The sequence below is a fragment of the Thunnus thynnus genome, chromosome 1, assembly GCF_963924715.1.
Source record: "Thunnus thynnus chromosome 1, fThuThy2.1, whole genome shotgun sequence".
Classification (NCBI taxonomy): Eukaryota; Metazoa; Chordata; class Actinopteri; order Scombriformes; family Scombridae; genus Thunnus; species Thunnus thynnus.
The window spans coordinates 25,539,839-25,559,992 of record NC_089517.1 but is presented as its reverse complement, the minus strand read 5'-3'; the positions used below and the strand labels follow the sequence as shown (position 1 = coordinate 25,559,992).

General features: G+C 38.5%; 2 protein-coding genes across 6 annotated transcripts; one reads left to right on the top strand and one right to left on the bottom strand.

Annotated features, from left to right (window-relative positions):
* Window positions 1–2,746: 2,746 nt before the first annotated feature.
* LOC137184803 (uncharacterized) lies at window positions 2,747–11,739 on the top strand. 2 transcript variants are annotated; one of them, XM_067592829.1, is made up of 3 exons: window positions 2,747–2,868; window positions 8,186–8,325; window positions 8,826–11,739. In XM_067592829.1, the coding sequence occupies exons 1-3, from the start codon at window positions 2,794–2,796 to the stop codon at window positions 11,671–11,673; spliced, it is 3,063 nt and encodes a 1,020-aa protein (XP_067448930.1). In that variant the 5' UTR covers window positions 2,747–2,793; the 3' UTR covers window positions 11,674–11,739. The 2 variants fall into 2 exon arrangements, with proteins under 2 accessions (XP_067448930.1, XP_067448940.1); XM_067592839.1 differs by lacking the exon at window positions 2,747–2,868 and adding an exon at window positions 7,346–7,505.
* A 510-nt stretch (window positions 11,740–12,249) lies between these two features.
* Window positions 12,250–19,513, bottom strand: si:ch1073-291c23.2 (uncharacterized protein LOC799862 homolog). Of its 4 annotated transcripts, none has more exons than XM_067592872.1 (7): window positions 19,387–19,513; window positions 18,190–18,226; window positions 17,861–17,922; window positions 17,535–17,591; window positions 16,843–17,007; window positions 15,580–15,693; window positions 12,250–15,323 (listed from the first exon to the last, which is right to left on the bottom strand). In XM_067592872.1, the coding sequence occupies exons 2-7, from the start codon at window positions 18,221–18,223 to the stop codon at window positions 15,276–15,278; spliced, it is 480 nt and encodes a 159-aa protein (XP_067448973.1). In that variant the 5' UTR covers window positions 18,224–18,226; window positions 19,387–19,513; the 3' UTR covers window positions 12,250–15,275. The 4 variants fall into 4 exon arrangements, with proteins under 4 accessions (XP_067448973.1, XP_067448981.1, XP_067448963.1 ...); XM_067592880.1 differs by having other exon boundaries at window positions 18,190–18,223; XM_067592862.1 differs by having other exon boundaries at window positions 17,861–17,977; window positions 18,101–18,223; window positions 19,387–19,508.
* Window positions 19,514–20,154: the final 641 nt, after the last annotated feature.

Sequence of the window (20,154 nt, the reverse complement as noted above, 5' to 3'; positions counted from 1 at the left end):
CAAAAGTCATCTCAAGGCACTTTTCACATAGAGCAGGTCAAGACCGTACTCTTTAATTTACAGAGACCCAACAATTCCCCCATGAGCAGCACTTGGCGACAGCAGTAAGGAAAAACTCCCCTTTAACGGGTAGAAAGCTCAAACAGAACCCAGCTCTTGGTGGGCGGCCATCTGCTTTGACCAGTTGGGTTGAGAGAGAGAAAGAAAGAGGCAAAATAACAACAATCATAACGACAACAGCAACAGCCAGGGAAGGATGCTAACAGGACTGTGAAGGACCGCAAAGATAACTCCCAGATTCCTTACGGTGGTGCTGGAGGCCAGGGTAATGCCATCCAGAATAGCTATATCATTAGATAATGTGTTAATAAGGTGTTTAAAACTGAAGTTATTGTGCTTTTTTCTGCCTCTTTCCCAGTCAAGAATTATGGAGGCTGTCCTGTCAAAATTAAAGTTTTGACAGGACTTTGGGTGCAAATTCAGGAGGCTCATCTCTGCCAAGTTACCACAGTTACAGTCAAATGAAGCGCACCTGCAGAGCAGCTGCCCACACTAAAGGGATATAGCAGCTACATGAGTCTCATGTTTTACCCGCAAGACTTGTGTTTAAATGCTATTGTTCATCATTTGTGATGTGAAAACGCCAGAGAAATAAACAGCTTGCACCCTGGTGTTAGTTCAGTCATAAAATCCAAACTAAAGGCTAAAGGCCCACCTTTAACACCAGACAAATGGGAACTAAATGCATCAGCAGAAATAGTTGTGACAGTTTAATTCCATAAGACAGTCAAGAACAGAACAGCTACTACAGCCATGATCCAGTGTGATTATTCAGTCTCTTGACTTAATCCCTTCCTCTCAGTCCACCCCCATTGTAAAAGTAGCTGATGCTTCAGGATCACCTGCCTCCTCATACAGCACCTTGACATTGAGTGAATTCAGTTCACGATCTAACTGGCAAGATTCTTGTGCTTTTTACAGAAATCTGCCTGAACTGGTCAGTAAAAAGCCAGCCAAAACCACATCTTTTTCTCGTAAATTAAACAGCGTCAGTGCTGACCAGCTGCCCCAGTGTGGCAGAGAGTCTACAAAAGAAAACTTGGTGTGGGGTACGACACCCATCAGACGCAGCCACAGATTCACCCAAAAAAGGAGGTTCTGGAAACCTGACAAGCATAAACACCATCTGCTGGCCTCACAGCACCTGACGATCCAGAGAGGGGTTCTAACCTTGGCGTCAAGAGGAAAGACAAACCACAAATGTGACTCAAGTGTTTGTGATGTGACTCAGTGTGATTATGAGGACAATGAAGTAATTGTTCCTCCTACTCCTGCTGCTAAAACACAACCGTGCGTGAAACCCAGAGGAAGGCAGACTGATAATAGCAGCAGTTGCACGTGGGAGGAGCAGCAGGCAGATGGAGTTAATTGTAAAAGAATTGTGTTGGATCAAACTCTCATGTCATCATCAAGAGGTCTGACACAAACAGGATATTGTGTCTTTAGTCAGCCATGTGACAGTGAGGCAGCAGGGTGTGATAAAATCACAACAGTTGAGGAGAATTTGGATGGATCTAATGGTTACCTGCTTGATGATGAGAGCAAGGTATGTGATTGGTCTAGAGATCTGTTTTCTGACTCTCTCACATCATGATCATGATAGGCCCTAAATTTGTGTTGAGTACTGCTACTGCTGCTACTACCACTACTACTCCAACCCTGTGTGGAAGGATCTGGGAATAGAGCACATATATGATAGGAAAAGTCTCACTTCTCCTGTTTTCTGTTATATGCACTAAATCTCTAAGAAAATGTAGACACCTTTTTTAATTTGCAGGTTCAGCTGCACCACAGTTGCTAAAACGGGCATTAAGTCAAGCTTTCAGCCACACAGTCTCCCTTAATAAACATTTACAGTATCCTCAGTGTTGGACCTCACTAATGCTCTTGTAGGTAAATGGGAACAAATCCCTGCAGCCAGGTTCTAAAATATTGTTTAAAGCCTTCTCAAAAATGAGAAGGCTGTCACAGTGGTGGATAAGATGTTCAACAATCATTTATGGGTTTAATTTCTGGGTGTCCACATACTTTTAGAGATATATTTTGAAAATAAGAAACTCCTGCACACTGTCTACTTTTAGATATTTAAAGCTTTTATTGGGAATGTGTCAGAGTAAAAGCTTAATCAGATGAACTTTTGTCTGTTTTGTGTGTGTGTGTGAGTATGAGAGTATGCATATTTATATTCTGGTCAGTAGCCTACTTGTCAAAGTAGCCCCCCTACCTTGCCTGAGACATTTGGACCACACTACTGCATAATGTACACTACTGTAAAATACCCATGATACACAAGGGATTTGTGTTCTAAAGGGTTTCTGCTGCTGTACCCTCACTACCCTCACTCATAGCTGGCATCATTGTGCCAGTGAGATGGAACAAAGCTGGAACTGAACCAGGGAAGTTTGTATTATAATCCCAAGGCCAACAAGACGCTCTGTCACTGAAATACTCTCCACTGTAATTCATATCACTTTGCTCCATGGCACTTCTGTTGGCAGCAGTCCTTAGGCTAACCCACTGTTCTGCTGCTACTCAGTGTGTGTGTGTGTGTGTGTGTGTGTGTGTGTGTGTGTGTGTGTGTGTGTGTGTGTGTGTTTGTGTGTGTGTAGACAGGGGGTGTCAATGTAGCAATGAGCGTGTACAGTGTGATGCCAAAAGCTAAGAATAGCAGCCTCTAAATATCACGATTACAATGTTCTGGATGTGTGAGTAAAAGAGAGAGCGAGATGTTACATGCGTGGAAATGGAACTGGGACAAGACGTAAACAGCTGGAACCTTGTATTGTATGCATTGCAGAAGCAGGGATGGTATGTAGTCAGCGGGGTATGGTGTGAAATGTATCTACCCAATAGGATGTTACAGCATCCTACTGAGTTCATCTTTTCTATCTGATGTGCACTGTACATTTTTAGCTGTGGAAATCAGACCCGTGACTTTGGAGCACGGGACATGATGATGATTCACTGAGGTCTTGAAGTCAGAAAAGCAATTGAAATCTATCAAGTAAAAGCTCTTGGAATTTAATTTTAATCTCTCTTTACGAGTGTGTGTATGTATGTAAAGGCAATGATTAGAGAAACATTTACAGCAGTTGGTTTCCTTGTTTTTTAGTCACACTAGCAATATGGCTGTAAGGATGGCAATGTCTGTAAGTCCACCACTTTGGTCCTTTGGAAACAAAGAAAGCCATAAAGAAATGAATGAGATGCAATTGTACAAAATAAGTTACATGTCTATATAGTGTGTTCTTGCAGGGCTTCTGCTGACAGAGAGATCATGTTGAATCCACTTGAATCCACCGTGTGTCTGTGTGTGTGTTTCTGGCTTGTGTAACTGGGCATGTCAGTTTGACCTGCATGCAGCTGCCTGCTGCACTGCAGTCGTTTTGATATTTGGTGTGTGTGCCAGCCAGAGAATTCTGGCATCAGTTGCTCCAATAATAAAAATAGTAAATATAACTACAAATGACAGTTTGGTAATATCAGCCTTGCTGGCTTTTAAATCTATAAGCTACTGCTTATTTATGGATGCATATACAATGACTATAATGACAAAAGCAAATCATTAGTGGCAGACCTGAATGGTCCAAGAGGCAAATTAGAATATGAACGAGTAAACACAGCAAGTACGAATAGCTATTAATTGAGTTTGCTGTTAAACCATAAATGAGAAAGTTTTACATGATTGACATTTTTTTTCAGGAAAGTCTGCCAGGTTTTAATTCAGATTGTGAAAATGCACTTCTCTGATCACTGCAAGAAATGCTTGTTCATAAAAACCGAGCTGCCGCATGTGACCCACATTTGAGCTAGATCACAAGGAGGGTCATGAAGCAAGGCTGAAGTGCAGCATTGACCTGTTCAGACAAAAGCTGTATAGGACTAAAAGATGTATGCTTGTAAGTTTTGTGGTCAAACCCCCACTGAGAATGAAGTCTAAAACTAGTTCTGTGAGCTGCCCAGTGTGCCAACAGTGTTTATTACATCACCAGTATGTGTTGACAGACTGAACATCATACATATGATTCTGCTATTGGGGCCTAAAGGTTTGACCTTAAGGTACTGCTGGAGGAAATGCCCTGGTATCATTAGAATCTGAAAGTCTTGTTCTCTCAAGAGCATGAAAGTGCTTACAAATATAACATTTTAGCCTGAGGGTAGACCAATTAACTCATGAGGTGTCCAATATAAAAAGGGCTAAATTTCATGGTAATATGCCGATAAGATATTTGAGACATCACCAGAAACACCAGTATTTTTCTCTGGAGGCCTTGACTATCCAAAGATGTTCGCTTTGACTTGAAGATGATGTAGAAATCTCAAAGTGTTCAAATGGAAAGGGTTCATCCTCTGGGGGTATGAATATGGTCAGTGCATTTTATGGCAATTAGCAAAGTGGGTACAAGAGGAAATACAAACATCCGAAGAAACACTTTTTAGTTTGAGCCCTACAAGACTTTCAGCATTAGCCATTTTGTCTGACTTTTTAAGTATGGTCTATTTAAGTATGAAAATGCTTTGTGACTTACTGTCCCCTTTTAACAAGAAAGTATGAGTCATAAAGTAGAAATGATTGTAAATTGGCCAGTTTGGAGTTGCCCTTAGCCATTAGACATTTTATGAATACAGTACCAGGACGTGATGTGTTTCCAAAAGATGCAGCTGTGTGTTTGTGCGTGTGTGGGTGTGTACGTGAGCTATGTCACCAGGCACCCAGTGAATGGAAACACTCGAAGACTCTGTGTCCATATGTGTGCGGTGCTGACGTTATAATTGAGTGCAACTGAATTTTTTAATTTAATTTGATTATTTGTCAGTGAATTTGTTTAATTATTTTACTCAGCATTGTTTCTGGCACCTTGGTTCCACATACACACAAATGTTTAAATCACAATTATATTACAATTATAGACAGTAATAAGCAAAATTCTGATACTAATCAGTTCTACTCTGGTCCTAAATATCACAACTGAATATAACATTTGCTATGTACAGTATATGTTTTGTAATATACATATTTTATATACATATGATGTACATATTTTGATATACATAGTTTATACTTTTTTTTAGCATGAAAATGATAACTTTTAGTAAGTGCCTAGACTTTTTTTAAATGGTACACGATGTAATGTTGTGTGTTGCAGTAGTATTTCCATTGCACGGTTGCCAGGGAAAATGTCCTACTGCCCTGTGAACAGCAAGAGGTGTGACTGTACTCGAGTAACATTAGAAAGCTGTAGAGATTAAGAGGCGTGACAAGCACATGGTGTGGAAGGGTGGAGAAATGTCTTAGTATGGGGTTGTCAACAAAGCGTCAGCTGGGGGGCGGCACACAGTCCTGACACTGGAGAAGCTTCCCTTTGTAGAATTAAAGCAGATAGAAATGGTTTGGTGCAGAACACTTCTTCAGTGCATCTAGGGGGGATTTTGTGTGACTATAACTAACTAAACTGACAAGTTAAGCCAATTAATGCTATGATGACAGATCCAGTTTGACAGTCATACACTGCTACAGTATGTCAACTGTAGGTTCAGGAGATGTCTAGGGCCCCATAATTTCTGTGTTGTGGAAAACACAGATGGAATTGTGGAATTTGAAATAAAAATGGAATCAACTATAAAAGGCAGAATATCATGGAATTTGCCAAAATGTGGATGCAATTTATAAAAATCAGAATGAACAGAACAGAAAAAACTATGCTGCGTTACAATATTAATTGAGGAAGACTTGTAATTTGGATTCTTAATTTGAGGGCACAGATTATAATCCATCATAATCTGAAATCGTTTTCCAAACCAAGAGTACAGATTTACACATGAATCTTTTTTTCCTCAGCTGATCCCAGAGGGGCTCCATAGAACCAGATGAAGTGAAGGATGAAGTTGTCATCGAATCGATGATCGAATCGATGACAACTATACTTGTTACTGAAAGTGCAATAAAAGCTTTGTAAGTAAAGACTCAATAAGAGTACTTTATCAAAACATCTGTTCAACAAACATAAACATATAGAAAGGCAATGTTTTTAACTGCTTTGACTGAAGCAAATTGTTACGTACAAGCTAACACAAAAGCTTTCTGTAATAGTTTAGCTTAGTTTGCCACAAATCTTAAAATGTGGCAAATTCTTTTAAATTTAGCTACTGGCTGAGATGGCGGTCCCTCCTCCCAAACCAGCCCCAAACCAGCCTCGAACCAGCCCCTCCTCCCTCTACCAGCAGAGGAGGACAGAGGACAGGAGGGGATGATACTGATTCATTCTTTCTAAACTTCACTCAGTATTTTGATGTCAGGAATATTATTTATTTTATCAACATTTTAGATTTGTTTCCAGTGAGATACCATTGAGTTTATATAGTGACTTTGCTAGTGTAAACATTACTGTTGTTGCTCTAGAAAAAATATGAAGTTATATTTAAAGCATAGATAAATTCTAATCCTGTTCTGAATTTATCACTCACAAAAATGTGAAGGATTACTTCAGGCCATGTCTGTTTTACTTCTTCATGCTAATGTCTGAGTGTACTGTGTATTGAGGCACTTTACACATTAACACATTTAAAAAATAGTGCAATGTTGTGTTGCATCATTACAAATTCAATGATATACAAATTAATTTAATTCAATGTATGATTAAATTTTGAATACTTATTGAATTGTTACATTTTTATTCATCCACCACATGATTAGGCCCTTTTTCTTATGACAAAATGTGCTTAAATTGTAAAACACAGAATTCAGGAAAATTAAAACGGAAAACACAGAATTTGGGGAAAAAATAAAACAGAATCTGGAAAAGATTAAAATGGATTTCATAGGTCACTTAATCTCCACAGTTCAAGCTCTGTAAATGCAAATGTTCTTTTCGCCTAAAATGTCATTGAGTAAGACACAGCATCTCTGCAACTCTTTTGTATCTGATCATGACCTCTGACCTCCCTGCTGGCGAAGACATAAAAGGAAGTTATTTTATTATAGGTATGAATGAAATGCTCTTTTTTGCACTCATCTCTTTCATGAGGAGAACTTGGTATTCACAGCATAATTTTGTTATTAAAAAACTGATTTCCATGATACTATCTGCTTTTGATGTGAATAGAAATGTTGGCTCTATTTGCTACAGTTCTGTGGTCTTGTGATCTTGGTACACTGTGGGCTGGTCTCAGTTCCCCTCCATAACAGGCCATGGAGATTTTGACGTTAGACGCCAGCACTCCCTATAAGCACCTGTCCTTCCGCGTCACACCAAGCTTCCAATATGAAAAGCGTGTGATTGTTTTCCGAATGAGACAGTGTGCGTAGATAGTAGCCTGGGAATATATATCCTCCATGAAGGCTCTTTCCTCCATATAACTGCAAGCAAGACCTGTTAGGACAGCTCACACAGGGAACTTTACAGGATAATAGGAATTTATTTCTCTTCTCACATTATAACATGGAGGTAAGAGAGTACTCACTACTACCTGATAAATACAGTATATGTTATAGTATATGTATATAGTATACATAGATATAGTATATGTTCAAGTAGTACTCCTGTAAGGACTATATGGATACTATAACTTTACTTTCACTAAGTTAAAATAATAAGTAACAGTTTGCTCATTATTGACTTTGTTCATATTAGCTGATTGTAAACATTTATTGACAAAAAGGCATGTTGATGGAATGCATTTATTTTTCTAGTTGATGTGCTAGAAAGTTTTTATAAAAGATTGGTTGGCAAGTTAAGAATGTGTCTACATAATTTAAACTTTAGTAGTATAAAATAGAGGTCTGGTTGTGCACTCTTATATGTAATTGAAAGAATGTGAAGCAAGGTGTAGGCCATACTCAGTTGACATAAATAAGGAAATAAATATTAAACCAATAGTTACATACAGTACATTGCCCTGCAAAGTCTAAAAATCTCTTAAAGCTTTGAGTGGGAACCCATGATATAGACTGTAAAGCCATCACAGGAAGCGCCCAAATCTGTTTGCCCATAATGAAAGTCTTAACACTGAAACAACATATGTTTAAAATAGATTTTATTTGAGCTTTTTTTCAGTGTCATTCCTATGTTTAATTTTGTCATTCGAGCAGATATTACTACTAGTCACTGAGCTCTGTACTCTGCAGGTGGCATTCTGTGCCAAGGAAGTTAGCGGCCATGCAACCTCAATGTTGGCAAGTCTGAGCCTCCAGAGAGAACAAGCTCAGTTCTGTGACTGTGTGGTCAGACAGAGACAGAGTCCAGGTCAGCTCTACCCTGCGCACAGGTGAGCAATTTTAACTGGTTTTATCATTTGCACACAAACATATCAAGTGTGTGTGCTGCAGCTATAAACTAGTTTTTAAAAGTTATTTTATTCCATTTTATATTTAGGTACATGTATCATGTATATGTGAATAAATGTAATTTTATTTTTTACTTACTTTTGATTTACATAGTCACATGAAATTGTTGTAATATAGTTACTGGGGAACCAAATAGGCATATGTGTGTGACCAACCATGTATAGGTATTTGTGTGTGTGTGTGTGTGTGTGTGTGTGTGTGTGTGTGTGTGTGCGTGTGTGTTTGTTTGTTAACCTACTGTCCCTACACTGAATATCCCCCCACTACCCGTTTTTATGTTAATTCCTGTTTTTATGGTTTCATTTTGAAAATATCAGAAGTTGTGATGTCTTACATGATAATGATCATGTTCTTACATGTTAATGTTTTTATGAGTATCATATACTGTATATATAGCAGCTTCTGCTCTTTGCTTCCCCAGGTGTGTCCTGGCAGCTTCAAGTCCAGTGTGGGCATCCATCTTGTCCTCTACTGGTGCCCTGGTGGAACTGCAGGCCCCATGTCTGTCCGACTCTGTACTGGAACTTCTTTTGGACTACATTTACACAGGGGTTTTGCCATACCCCTGTAGCCAGCAAAAGTATTCCAATCTGCTCAGTGCTGCCCGCCACCTGCAGATGGATGAACTGCAGGAGGCTCTGGAGGCTTGGCAGCAGACTGAGGTGAATGATACAGCTAAACCAAAAGCTTCCACTGGAGCTGAGAAGGAGGGAAGATCTACATGTAGAAGTGGCAACATAAATTGTGCAAACTGCAGTAGTGGAAACAATGCAAGCACTTTAAGCAATGCAAGTGTCTGTTGTAGAATATCTGAAAGCACAGCTAATACAGTTAATTGCATACAAGTAACTAATTTGATACCTCAGGATTTGGTTCAACATATGCCCTGCAGCAGTGAAGTGCAAGATGTGTCTAGAGTGGATAAAGAGGGGCAAAAGGATCAGTTTCACTCAGCTGGCACTTTAGAACTACAAACTTGGCAGAAGAGCAAAGAAGAGGAGCTTATGGAGGAAAGGAGGAACTTGTATTTACCTTGCACTGATGAGGTGCAGGAGGAAGAGAGGAGCCGTGGGGAGCAGACGCAGCAACTGTGTTTGACAGTGAGACATAAAGCAGAGGAGGAGCAAACTAACAGAAAAGAGGAAAATAAAACTAAAAACCACCACTCTCCCCTTCGTCTTCTCTCAACCTCCTTCCTTCCTGTCTGTACATCCCAAAAGGACAGTGGTTCTCCCTCACAGTGCGCTTCCTTGTCCTCATCACCATCCTCTCTGTGCTGCGGGGCAGTGCCTGTCATCTGTCACAGCAGTAGAGCAGCTATGCTCCAGCTGGCAGAGGTGTCTACAATGCCGCCTTATCCAGGATACCAGGCCTCAGCAAGCTCCTGCAGCAGGGCCCCTGTCTCACGATCAACAAGCACAGACAATGACAGCATTGTTGAAGGTATTACCACTAAACACAAAAATCGTTATGGGGCACAGAATCAGGATTACACAAAGAATAAAGACCACTTTGCAACACAGAGTTGGGATTACAAGGTTAGTTCAGATCAATGTACAATACAGGATTTATGCAAATCCAGTACAGTTCAATCTGATGTGCTAAAACAGGATTACAGCAGCAGCAATACAGATCATTTTATAACACAGAATGATGAACATATGGGCGATGGATTATCCCACGTTACAGATCATAATGATCACCATGTCCGTTGTGATTCATTTCAGAGTGATAATAACAAAAAGCGTCATAGGGATGACTCAGTGCTACTTAGTTGTGATGATTTCCCCTCCAAACACCAGCGATTGGAATGTACTTATAGCCATGATGCCTCATTGGCGACTGCAGCAAAGGAGCAGTCCATTCACTCTCAAGATCCGAGAACTTTAGTTACACTTCCTGTAGACGACTCGGACACAGGAAGTGACTCTCTCTTTGAGGATCTCTCTCCCAAGGGAGAAGCGAAAAAGGAACACAGTTACTCTAGCTGGTGTACAGATGAAATAGATGGACAGGACAGCCACAACCTCTATGGACCTAAGACGGATTGGTATCCAAACTCACATAGAGCTGAGAAAATTACCAAAGACACTGCCTCTTGGCAGCATGAAAAGGACTCAGACTACAGCGACACAGCTATGACAGACAAAAGACACAGTGCTGATGTGTGTCTGCCTGCTTCTGCCTCACCAGAATCAAGTTGGGATAATGCCTCAGATTGCCACACTTCCCGGGAACTGGAAAAGATTTCAGACACTGAGATCGCAGAGCCACACATAGCTTTTACAAAGCCTGTGGACAGCAACATGTCTGACCCTACATACAGTGTTGCGGGGCAGTCATATCATGGACATCTTCATTATCACTGCCTGTCTCAGGAGGACACATATTTCACACACAGAGACTCTGATCACAACCACTCCAACCCCGGCCACCCTGTCCATTTAAATTGTGATCATTCAGACCAATCCAGTGATGAGGATGAGGCTGGGACCTTTGCCAGTCCAGGTCACAGTCGTCAGAGGAAGCACTTTGCCACAGGGACTACAGACCAGGTTCTACTGCTGGACATTAGCAACAAACCTGCAGAGTTGCTAGTGTCCTACAAACACAGACCTGGCGAAGGAGAGAAAGGGGTTGGTAAACAGGACACAAATGGGACTGAGGTTGGGAATAATGATAGAGAGCAACAGAGTGAAACAACATTTGTAGCAGGGGTTGGCAAGGGAGAAATTGGAGTTCAATTTGAGACTGACAGCTTTGATGAGGCTAAGACAAAATTTGGGGTAAGAGAGATAAATATTAAAGAAAGAAAAGCTGTTGGTAAGGATCAAAGCAGGCCAGGGGCTGAGGTTATACATAAAGCTGGCTCTTTGGATATAGAGGAGGTATCCAGCGCTAGAGAGGGTGAAAAAACAAGTACCTTGACAGTCTGCACAACTCCTAGTGTGTCAGACTCTGTGCAAGCCTCCATGTCATCTACCTTGTCTGTCTGCATACCTTCTACCCTTTCAGCCAGCATGCCAACAAATATATCAGCTCATCTGTCAACTCCTGTTCACCACCCTTTCCAGTGCTCTCTATGCGACCGTTCCTTCAGCCAGCGAGGCTCTCTGAATAGACATGTGCGAAGCCACCTTGGCGTACGGCCCTTCCCCTGCCCCCGCTGCCCTATGACCTTTTCACGCCAGTACCGTGTCACAGAGCACATGCGTGTTCATGAGCGCTGTGCCCCTGGGAATGACTTTCAAAAGCACCCTGCCTCTTGAAATTAAGACAATGCAGAGAGGCCACAAAAATTAAATTTATTGTCCAATCATTGAAGGACTATATCACTCAGCTTCTACTGGTTTGTTTACCATAACTCAAGATAAAAAAACATATATACTTCCATACTTTTCAAAAATATGGAATGAATTTTTGAGATAAAGTTCTGAACTTAATTTCAGAATTCATGGCTGTCTACTTTCTCCAGAGGCCAACAGCAGGAGTTAGCCCTGATAAGAAAGATAGAGGAAAAAGGAAAAAGGCAGAATATATATATGTATAAAACAGAACTATATGTTACCTGCCCAGCACTAAAGAGACGACAAAGCTAAATAGTTGAAAATTTAACAGCTAAAGAGCCAGATATTTCCTTCAGGAGACAGTGGAGACTTAAGACAGAGCTAAAAAGAGAATAAATATTTAACTGTTACTTATGGTAGAAACATGACTTCAAATGAGTGCTAATGTTGCTCCTTATCTGCTGGATGTGGATTTGGGAACTGTTGGCTAACAAGTTTGCCATATACGAATGAGGCATTATGAATCACTGGCTATAATGCCAGTTTTTGACCAACAGAATTTTTAAAATTTTATGACCAGAAACACCAAAAGTCCCTTCAGCGTGTCTGATGATGCACAGAAATGATGAATGAGGTGTAATAGGACAGATAGTTATAGGATGGATCAGATATGTTCTCATTTATTCTATGTGGCTGTCAACAGTACGACTACTAAAAAAATAACATAACTCAGCTGTGTGTGCATTTCACTTCCTGTTTTGGTTGTAAAACAGTTTTTTCTTACATTTACGTTTGACTCAATGTTGGTTGCTAAATCTTTGCTAGATCTAAATTTTGACTCCATTCCATTCAGTAGACTACAGAGAGTGTATTCAGTAGGCACTACATTGTAATTAACCATGGGTTTTCATTCGGCCGACAGTCCTTATGCTATATTATAATTTCATGGGCAACTGATGCTCACAAATTTGTGCACCTGTAGTTTAAAGCAGAAATCCATAACTTTCCATATGTTTCAAATACAGCAAAGATGACAGAGTGTCAACTGTGACATTTGTGAAGTTGTTATTTATGCTATCAAAATGTCACTGATAATGTGAAGTGTTATAGTGTTATATATGTACAGTTACAGGGGTTATATTGCTTATTTAGACCATGTGTAGGAAGTCAAACTCTTTGTTTTCATTAAGTATAATTAATGGAAATATTATAATCAAGTGATAAAAACATAATTTAACACCATTTTCATTCCTTCCTTTATGCATGTCAGTATTTCCTGAGGACATTCAAATTAGAGATGAATTATGGCTGCTCATTTTGTGACAGTAACAGAGAAACTTAGATCGTCTTTTTGTCTAATGCACAATGTTTATATAAGATACAATGGGCTCCAGTTTTGTTTAAAACTGAATAATCTCAGACCCAGTTTTCAGATTTTCATGATAACCCTTTTAAATAATTTGAACAAGATATTTGATATTATAAAGAAAGAAAAGCTAGCTACATTTTGTTTACAGCAAACAAACTGAATCTATTGCAGCATATAGAGCTTTTATGTATACATGTTTGTGTTAAGTTATGCTGTGTTCAAAGTGAAAATGTGGAATATTGACCTTTTACTGATGTTATGACAGTTTGAATAAAAAAATTAAAAAAAATCAGCAGTACCTAGAATTGTTCTTTCTCATAACCCTTTCATAACCTGATGTGCCAGACAGTTTGTTACACAGAACCATCTGTGAAGTTGTCCTTGGAAACTGTGCTGATTAGATGAACCATCTGTCTATCACCGTCCATCTTACCTTGTGAGGCAGCTTAACACAGATGATGTTGGAAGCAATTTCAAATAATTTCAAAGTGAATTATATGCAAATTCACAATTAAGCAAAAAGCCAGGTGAGCATTGTCATCATATCATATTTAACAAATTTGTCTATCATTGCAGGGGAGAGTGGTCTTCACAACCATTATCATCATCATCATCATTTTTTAAATTGTTATTATTATGGGGAAAATGATAAAAGAGAGGAATGTAATTGCCTTTTTAATAACGTAAAGGGAACAATCTATTTGACACAGCTGAAGCTCTGGCATTCCTATAGTAATACAATGTTTTTAGAGAACAAAACAATCGCAACTAATGCACTGTAAATAAATTCAGCCAAATAACAATAAAAATAACAATAAAATAAACTGTTTCTAGACTAGAAAACAACACTAACCACCGCCCACTGCCCATTGTTGAACCAGGGCATTCATGTGCCTATCATATTGATTGTATATAAATATTTATCCTTATATACAATGAACGGTGTGCCATGACAAAGTATCCTATTTGATTTACCATTGGCATTTTTTCCGTGGTACTGCCATGTAATTTTAACACATAACATGCCATCACCACGTAATGTGTGGTGTTAAGAGGTTGTGGTCATTTCACGTATTTCCGTGAGATCAGGATGCTTGTAAAAAAAAAAGTGTCAAGAGCAGCAATGACATTCTGTGCATGTCCTGTCTCGTCTATGCCAAATGTCTTCTGTTAGGGACAGGGAGGTGGAAAAGGATCACGTTATTCTGAGTTCACCTCTTCAGATAGTATAAACGTGGTGAGAACTAACAAAGGATCATGAGTTTCTGGCAATTGCAATTTTTTTATTTCAAGTCACTTTATTACTCAAATACACAATTGGGATTACTGAAAAAAATTGGGGATATAGGCAGTCTGGTCAAACAGTCCACTTGAGTGGTCTTTCCAGTGAATTAAAGCTAAAACAAAAAAAGACAAAGCATTTAATAAATACTAGCCAGCCTCTCGACCTAAAAGGTTTTCTTGTGAATAGCTTATAACTGATCTATCAAGCATTAGTAAATGATCTTTTTATTCTACCTACTGTGGTGATCCCTTGGTAGGGATCCCTTGAGGTTAACATTTGTAGTTTTGAGTGAAATGATCTGACAACTATTGGATGGATTAATATGAAATATGTCATAGTACATTGGTTTGTGACTATATACCTTCAAGACTAAAGACATTCCCGTCATCCTCAGCTGTACTTTGTGTTTAATATGCTAAACATCAGCATGTTAGCATTGTCATTGTGGGCATGTTGTCATACCATCATTAGCATTTAGCTTGAAGCACTGCTGTGCCCAATTACACCCTCACAGAGCTGCCACCATAGCTGTAGATTGTAATTGTCTTGGTTCTGAGAAGGACTGTGCTTCATCCAGATATTTCTCCTGTCAACACCAGATGCTGCAGATTATCTAGTAGTAGTGAAGAAGAAAGCTTGATGCCACCATCCTGTTGAGTTTGGTTGCAAATGTCCAAAAGAGGGAGGTATAGTGCACACAAAGTGGTGGAAGAGGTAACAGATCACAGAAACACCACGAGGCAATACATATTATACATAGATACCTACAATCTTTGAGTATCGCAAATGTATACAATAACTACAACATGCTAGTAAGAATTTATATTTAGAAGTCCTGTTGTGCCCTAAAAGACAAATACTTTGCTGTCTTTGTAAGCTTTGAATTTCTTTTCTCTGCTTATCACACTTCAACCCTTCTTCTTGTGGTCATTATTCAGCTGGTGTTTCAGTCCGTGTAGTAGACATCACTATAATGGCCTAAAGAGAAGAGAAAGAAGAGAACTTTAATGATTGAATTACTTAATTAAAAGTCCAAAGTCATGTTGCAACTTTGTTGAAACTAAGCAAACATTTCTGTGAATTTCTCTTTTTGACTCCTACTGTTATGCAATAAGTCACAGTCCATTTGAAGAACAGCAATATTCTGATAAAGATTTCACATTTTTTAATGTGGGACTTGCTCGGCTCTCAGCACTTTCTGTAGTGTGTGGAAGAGGTTTTTCTGTCCTTTTACCTGGCTCTTAGTGGAACGCAGGGCAGCCCCAGCCAGAATTGACATTACAATGAAAATAATTACACTAACAAAACTGTAGAACACGAAGATGGCTTCCATAGTTACTCCCATGTCCTGGAAAAACACACATACACACATATCTCAAAAACACATGACAAACATATAGAAAACACACAAACGAATTCCATGAAATTTTGTGTACACTTACTATCAGCCCATGGGCCAAACTGAAATGCATTTATTTAGATGATTATAATTTTTTGGCCATAACATACAGTATGTAGGCCCAGTGTGTTTGATATTAAATAAACTAAACTAAACATTATAAAATAAATAATCATGTTAATAACAGGCAAAATTTTCAGCCTCTTGTATCCATGATCTCATTCTTTCATGGAGGAGCTCAGGGTAGAGCCTCTGCTCCTTCACATCAAAAGGAGCCAGCTGAGGTGGTTTGGGCACCTGGTTAAGATGTCTCCTGGATGCCTCCCTCTGGAGGTAGTCCAGGCACACCCAACTGGTAGGAGACCCCGGGGCAGACCCAGAACATGCTTTTATGTCATTTTTCCTAATGGACCATTTTATTTCATAATGCCACTTTTCATCAAGACAAACAAGGAAGAGCCAGTTATGTGATTGGCTGTCAAAGCAACAAAAAAATCAGATTACCGTAATTAAAAGTGTCATTATGAAATGAAATAGTGATTGGGATATCCATATTATCATTTATTTTGTTATTTTGTCATGTACTTGATTGATACTGAACACTTTGGGTCTTAATAATTAAGCAAATTAATAAATAATTGAGATAGAGATGTGATCTAAATTCTTATGGTATGTTTTACAAAGTAAAGAAAATAACTGAAGCAAGTGTAAATACTTTAACTAGGGTAACATTAAGTTGATCTGTTCAGTGCTGATAGATGTGTGCATTATCATTACATTTACTATGCTTTCATATGCTGAATTAGTGCTATCATCCAACAATAAATGAAACATTTAAAATGTACTGTGTAATGTTTGTCAGTCCTCAAGTATCACAAATAGCTGACTATTTGAGGGTGAAGTTTTCATTTGATACCAACATGTATGCTTACAGTATATATACTAAATGTTATTTGTATATATAGTTTGATATCATATAATTAAAAATGTATCCAATTAAGAAGTTTAAAAGCTAAAACTTGCTTTTGATCTGTGATCAAAAGTATGACATATGGCCACCAACAAAAGTAACAATTAATAATACAAAATAATAATGACCTCATAATATGATGTCCATGCTGCTTCCTCAGTGTCTGTCATATTGTCTTCAAGGTAGTCATAGTGCCTGTAGTAGTGGCCGTGCATAAAGCTGGGCAGGATGTGCAGTATAGTCCAAAATGCTGCTAGCACAGTGACAATACTCAGAGCCAAGGACATGGTCACCTACATGTAGAAATCAACAGAGAATGATGAAGGAGAAACAGACTGTAAGACAAAGAGCAATTTACAAAACTTAATAGTATAAGTTCATACAATATATGGACAAGATGGAGAGCCCAGCAAATGACCATGTAATTTGTGCAATGCATTGTTTTTATGACCAAATAGCTGCAAAACTAATGACATTTCCATCCATCCTCAGCTGGATGGGAATATCATTAGCTACTTTTTATTCATAAAAATTAGTCAATGTTAGCATGCTAACAGCTAAACTAAGATGGTGAACATGTTGGAATTGTCATTGTGAGCGTCCTGATGTTAGGTTTTAGCTCAAAGCACCACTGTGCTTATAGTATAGCCTCACAGAACTGCTAGCATGGCTATAGACCCTCAGTCTTGTTGTTTTCCAGTCAATAATGAATTTATTCCTTTATACTCTGATTTAATTAAGAATCCTAATGAGGGCCTCTATAATGATAGGTCTTGGAAAACTTACCACTATTGCTTCAAAATATTACAATGTAGCTTACTGTTTTCTTGGTTGGGTTGTGCTCTGTCAGAATGTATAGAATCCCACACAAGATGTGCTTCAAGAGGAGGAGGAGGAAAAAAGGTGTTTTATTATGTATCCCTCAAATGTTGTGGTATAACACATTGCATTTTGTAAAAACAAAGCCTATTGCGGGTGCTTAACTACTGAAGTGATACAAATAATGTTGAAATCACTATCACCCTTCAACCAAATCCTATAAGAACATTTATTATCGGTGGTGTCTTGGTTTTGCTAATAACTTCTGTTCTAAAATGTAATTTTGCTGTTTATACTGATGAGTAATTCTGTTGTTGTGCTACCAACCAGTGTTCCCAGGAGGAATCCAGGTGGAATGATTGTCCATATATGATGATAAGAGAAATCTCCTTTGAATGAGACGGAAAGGATGAAGAAAGATGAGCCCAAGACCAGCACGATGATCTGAGAGAAAATAACAAATACAACTTCTAGCATAATCTCTTTGACTCTGTGACCATGGAGGCAATAGTGGGTCTTAAATCTGTGACCTTGGAAAATACTGTGATACATGTGTGTATGTCTCACTCCAATAATCTTGGGTTGCCCCCTAATGAAGCGGTGTAAAGGTTTGCTGCCCCCCACTGTGGTGCCTTGAAGACTTGCATTATTCCCACCTGGTCCACTCACAGTGTAGAGCTCAGTAGACATCTTCTAGACAAACAGACACAAAAATATATAGACATTTACATGTATGTGCTGCATCCATGTTACACAGAAAGAAAATAATTTCATTCACATCTTGATTGTGATTCTGCCACTCAGTTTTGGTTTTTATTCAACGGTGGCTCTGATTTATGCCAGATTATTTGAGTAGCAAATGAAAAATACATTGAACATACCTACCTTTAGTTTCAGCAGATTTAGGCTGCCAAGAACACTATTTGGTACTCTGATATCTTGCTTTAGGAAATGCTTCCTCACGCTAGAGGTACATACTACCTTGCATTAAGTAATTTTCATGGCTAAACCTTTCGCACACTTTTGAGTGTGCACTGACATGTGAAACCATATGTGTGAAATGTAAGTGCAGTAAGTCCAAAAAGTCATTTTAGGATTTGCTGATCAGAATTGAAATTTGAAATGAGTTTAATTTTTGTGTGTTTTTAAAGAAATCCCAAATCAAAAGCTATGTACTCTGGCCCCTACAAGGACTTTTTAGTTAGTACATTTTTACACTCCAATGTCAACATCACAAAAGTACTAACACATGTTTTTAATTTATAAAGAACTCAACAACTACAGTTCACATGAGGCTCTGACATGATTTTAATGGCTCATGGGATGCTGTTGTACAATGCTAACAATTGTCAATTGTTAGCATTTGTCATTTTAAACTTGTTAAAAAATAACAATGCATTGAAATTTAACTGTCCTATACAGTAGTAGATACAAAGCATGCTTAGAACATGGACAAACCCCCAGGAACATGTTTAAACTTTTCAAGAAGACTTATTTATGTGAAAGTCCATGGAGTTACAGGTGCTAGCTAAAAAAGAAGTTGGGACTTGAAGGTCTGTTTGTAACTGTTAATGTTATCCCAGATAAGCTTAAGGTTACCTCCAACATGTGGAATAAATCCTGATGTTGACATCAAGAAAAGCTTATATCATGTAATGAGGAAATGCAAAACATCTGTTTCAAAGAGGGAGGTTGCAGAGATGGTGTAAGATGGTCTTGGTGTAAGTTATCTGTTAGATGTTATGTTACAAGCTACGACGTGGAACTTACTATTATTACATATTAATAAAAAGTGGAAAATATTATTGTAAAAGCGTCAAAATCCCAATAAACCTGTTACAAATAAAACTGACCTTGTGCAGTTCTGCAGTGCCTGCTGTAGTTCGGTGTTAGCTCGTCTTGTAGTGAATAATCACATTCACATCAGGAGCAGCGTCACATTCACATCTGGAACAACGTAACAGTGAGGTGTGATTTGTGAACGATCGGTTATTTTTTAACTCATCCAGAGCTCTGTAATATATGCTGGTTGTAGCTAATGATTTAGAGCTAATGAAAGATTAGATTTATTCTTGTGGAGGTTTCTGGAGTCTTGTTGTTTGTTATTACAACATGCAACAATAAATCAAAGAACAATGGGACAAATCTGCGTTGGTGTTTCCTCATGTTTTAATCATTTTTTAATTTGTCATGGGTCTAATTTGCCTGATCTATCTGGTTTCTCAGATATGGTGGAAACATAAACAGGATTGTACAACAGGAACTTTAAGTTCCAAGTTTTGTTCTTGAGATTAGTTCCTCTGGTTCCAAAATACATGGTAGTTTTGGTCAAAAAGGAGCTTAATATGTGTCATTCTATGATCTCGACATATTAGGGAGACTGTCAGAGTGCTGTTGCCCTTTTTGTGACCGTCATTAACATGGATCAAGTTGCATTGAAGAAGTTGTCTCTTTTATTTTACTTTTATCCATGACCTAATGTGCTAAAGTTACTTATTGTTAATAGCACCCAGCATTGCATTATGTAGGATGGGCATTACAATAAGAACTGTTGATTATTTTTGTGTTAATTATTGCTTCACTGTATGTGGTGGTAGGATTTGTGTAAGTTTGAGTCATTA

Coding starts and splice junctions, on each gene's coding strand:
- si:ch1073-291c23.2 (XM_067592862.1), bottom strand. CDS start 18,223: ATGTCTACTGAGCTCTACACTGTGAGTGGACCAGGTGGGAATAATGCA. Junction 17,592..17,860: donor GATTCCTCCTGGGAACACTG/GTTGGTAGCACA, acceptor CTCCTCTTGAAG/CACATCTTGTGTGGGATTCT. Junction 15,324..15,579: donor TGCGTTCCACTAAGAGCCAG/GTAAAAGGACAG, acceptor TCTTCTCTTTAG/GCCATTATAGTGATGTCTAC.
- LOC137184803 (XM_067592829.1), top strand. CDS start 2,794: ATGCGTGGAAATGGAACTGGGACAAGACGTAAACAGCTGGAACCTTGT. Junction 2,869..8,185: donor GCATTGCAGAAGCAGGGATG/GTATGTAGTCAG, acceptor TGTACTCTGCAG/GTGGCATTCTGTGCCAAGGA. Junction 8,326..8,825: donor CAGCTCTACCCTGCGCACAG/GTGAGCAATTTT, acceptor TTGCTTCCCCAG/GTGTGTCCTGGCAGCTTCAA.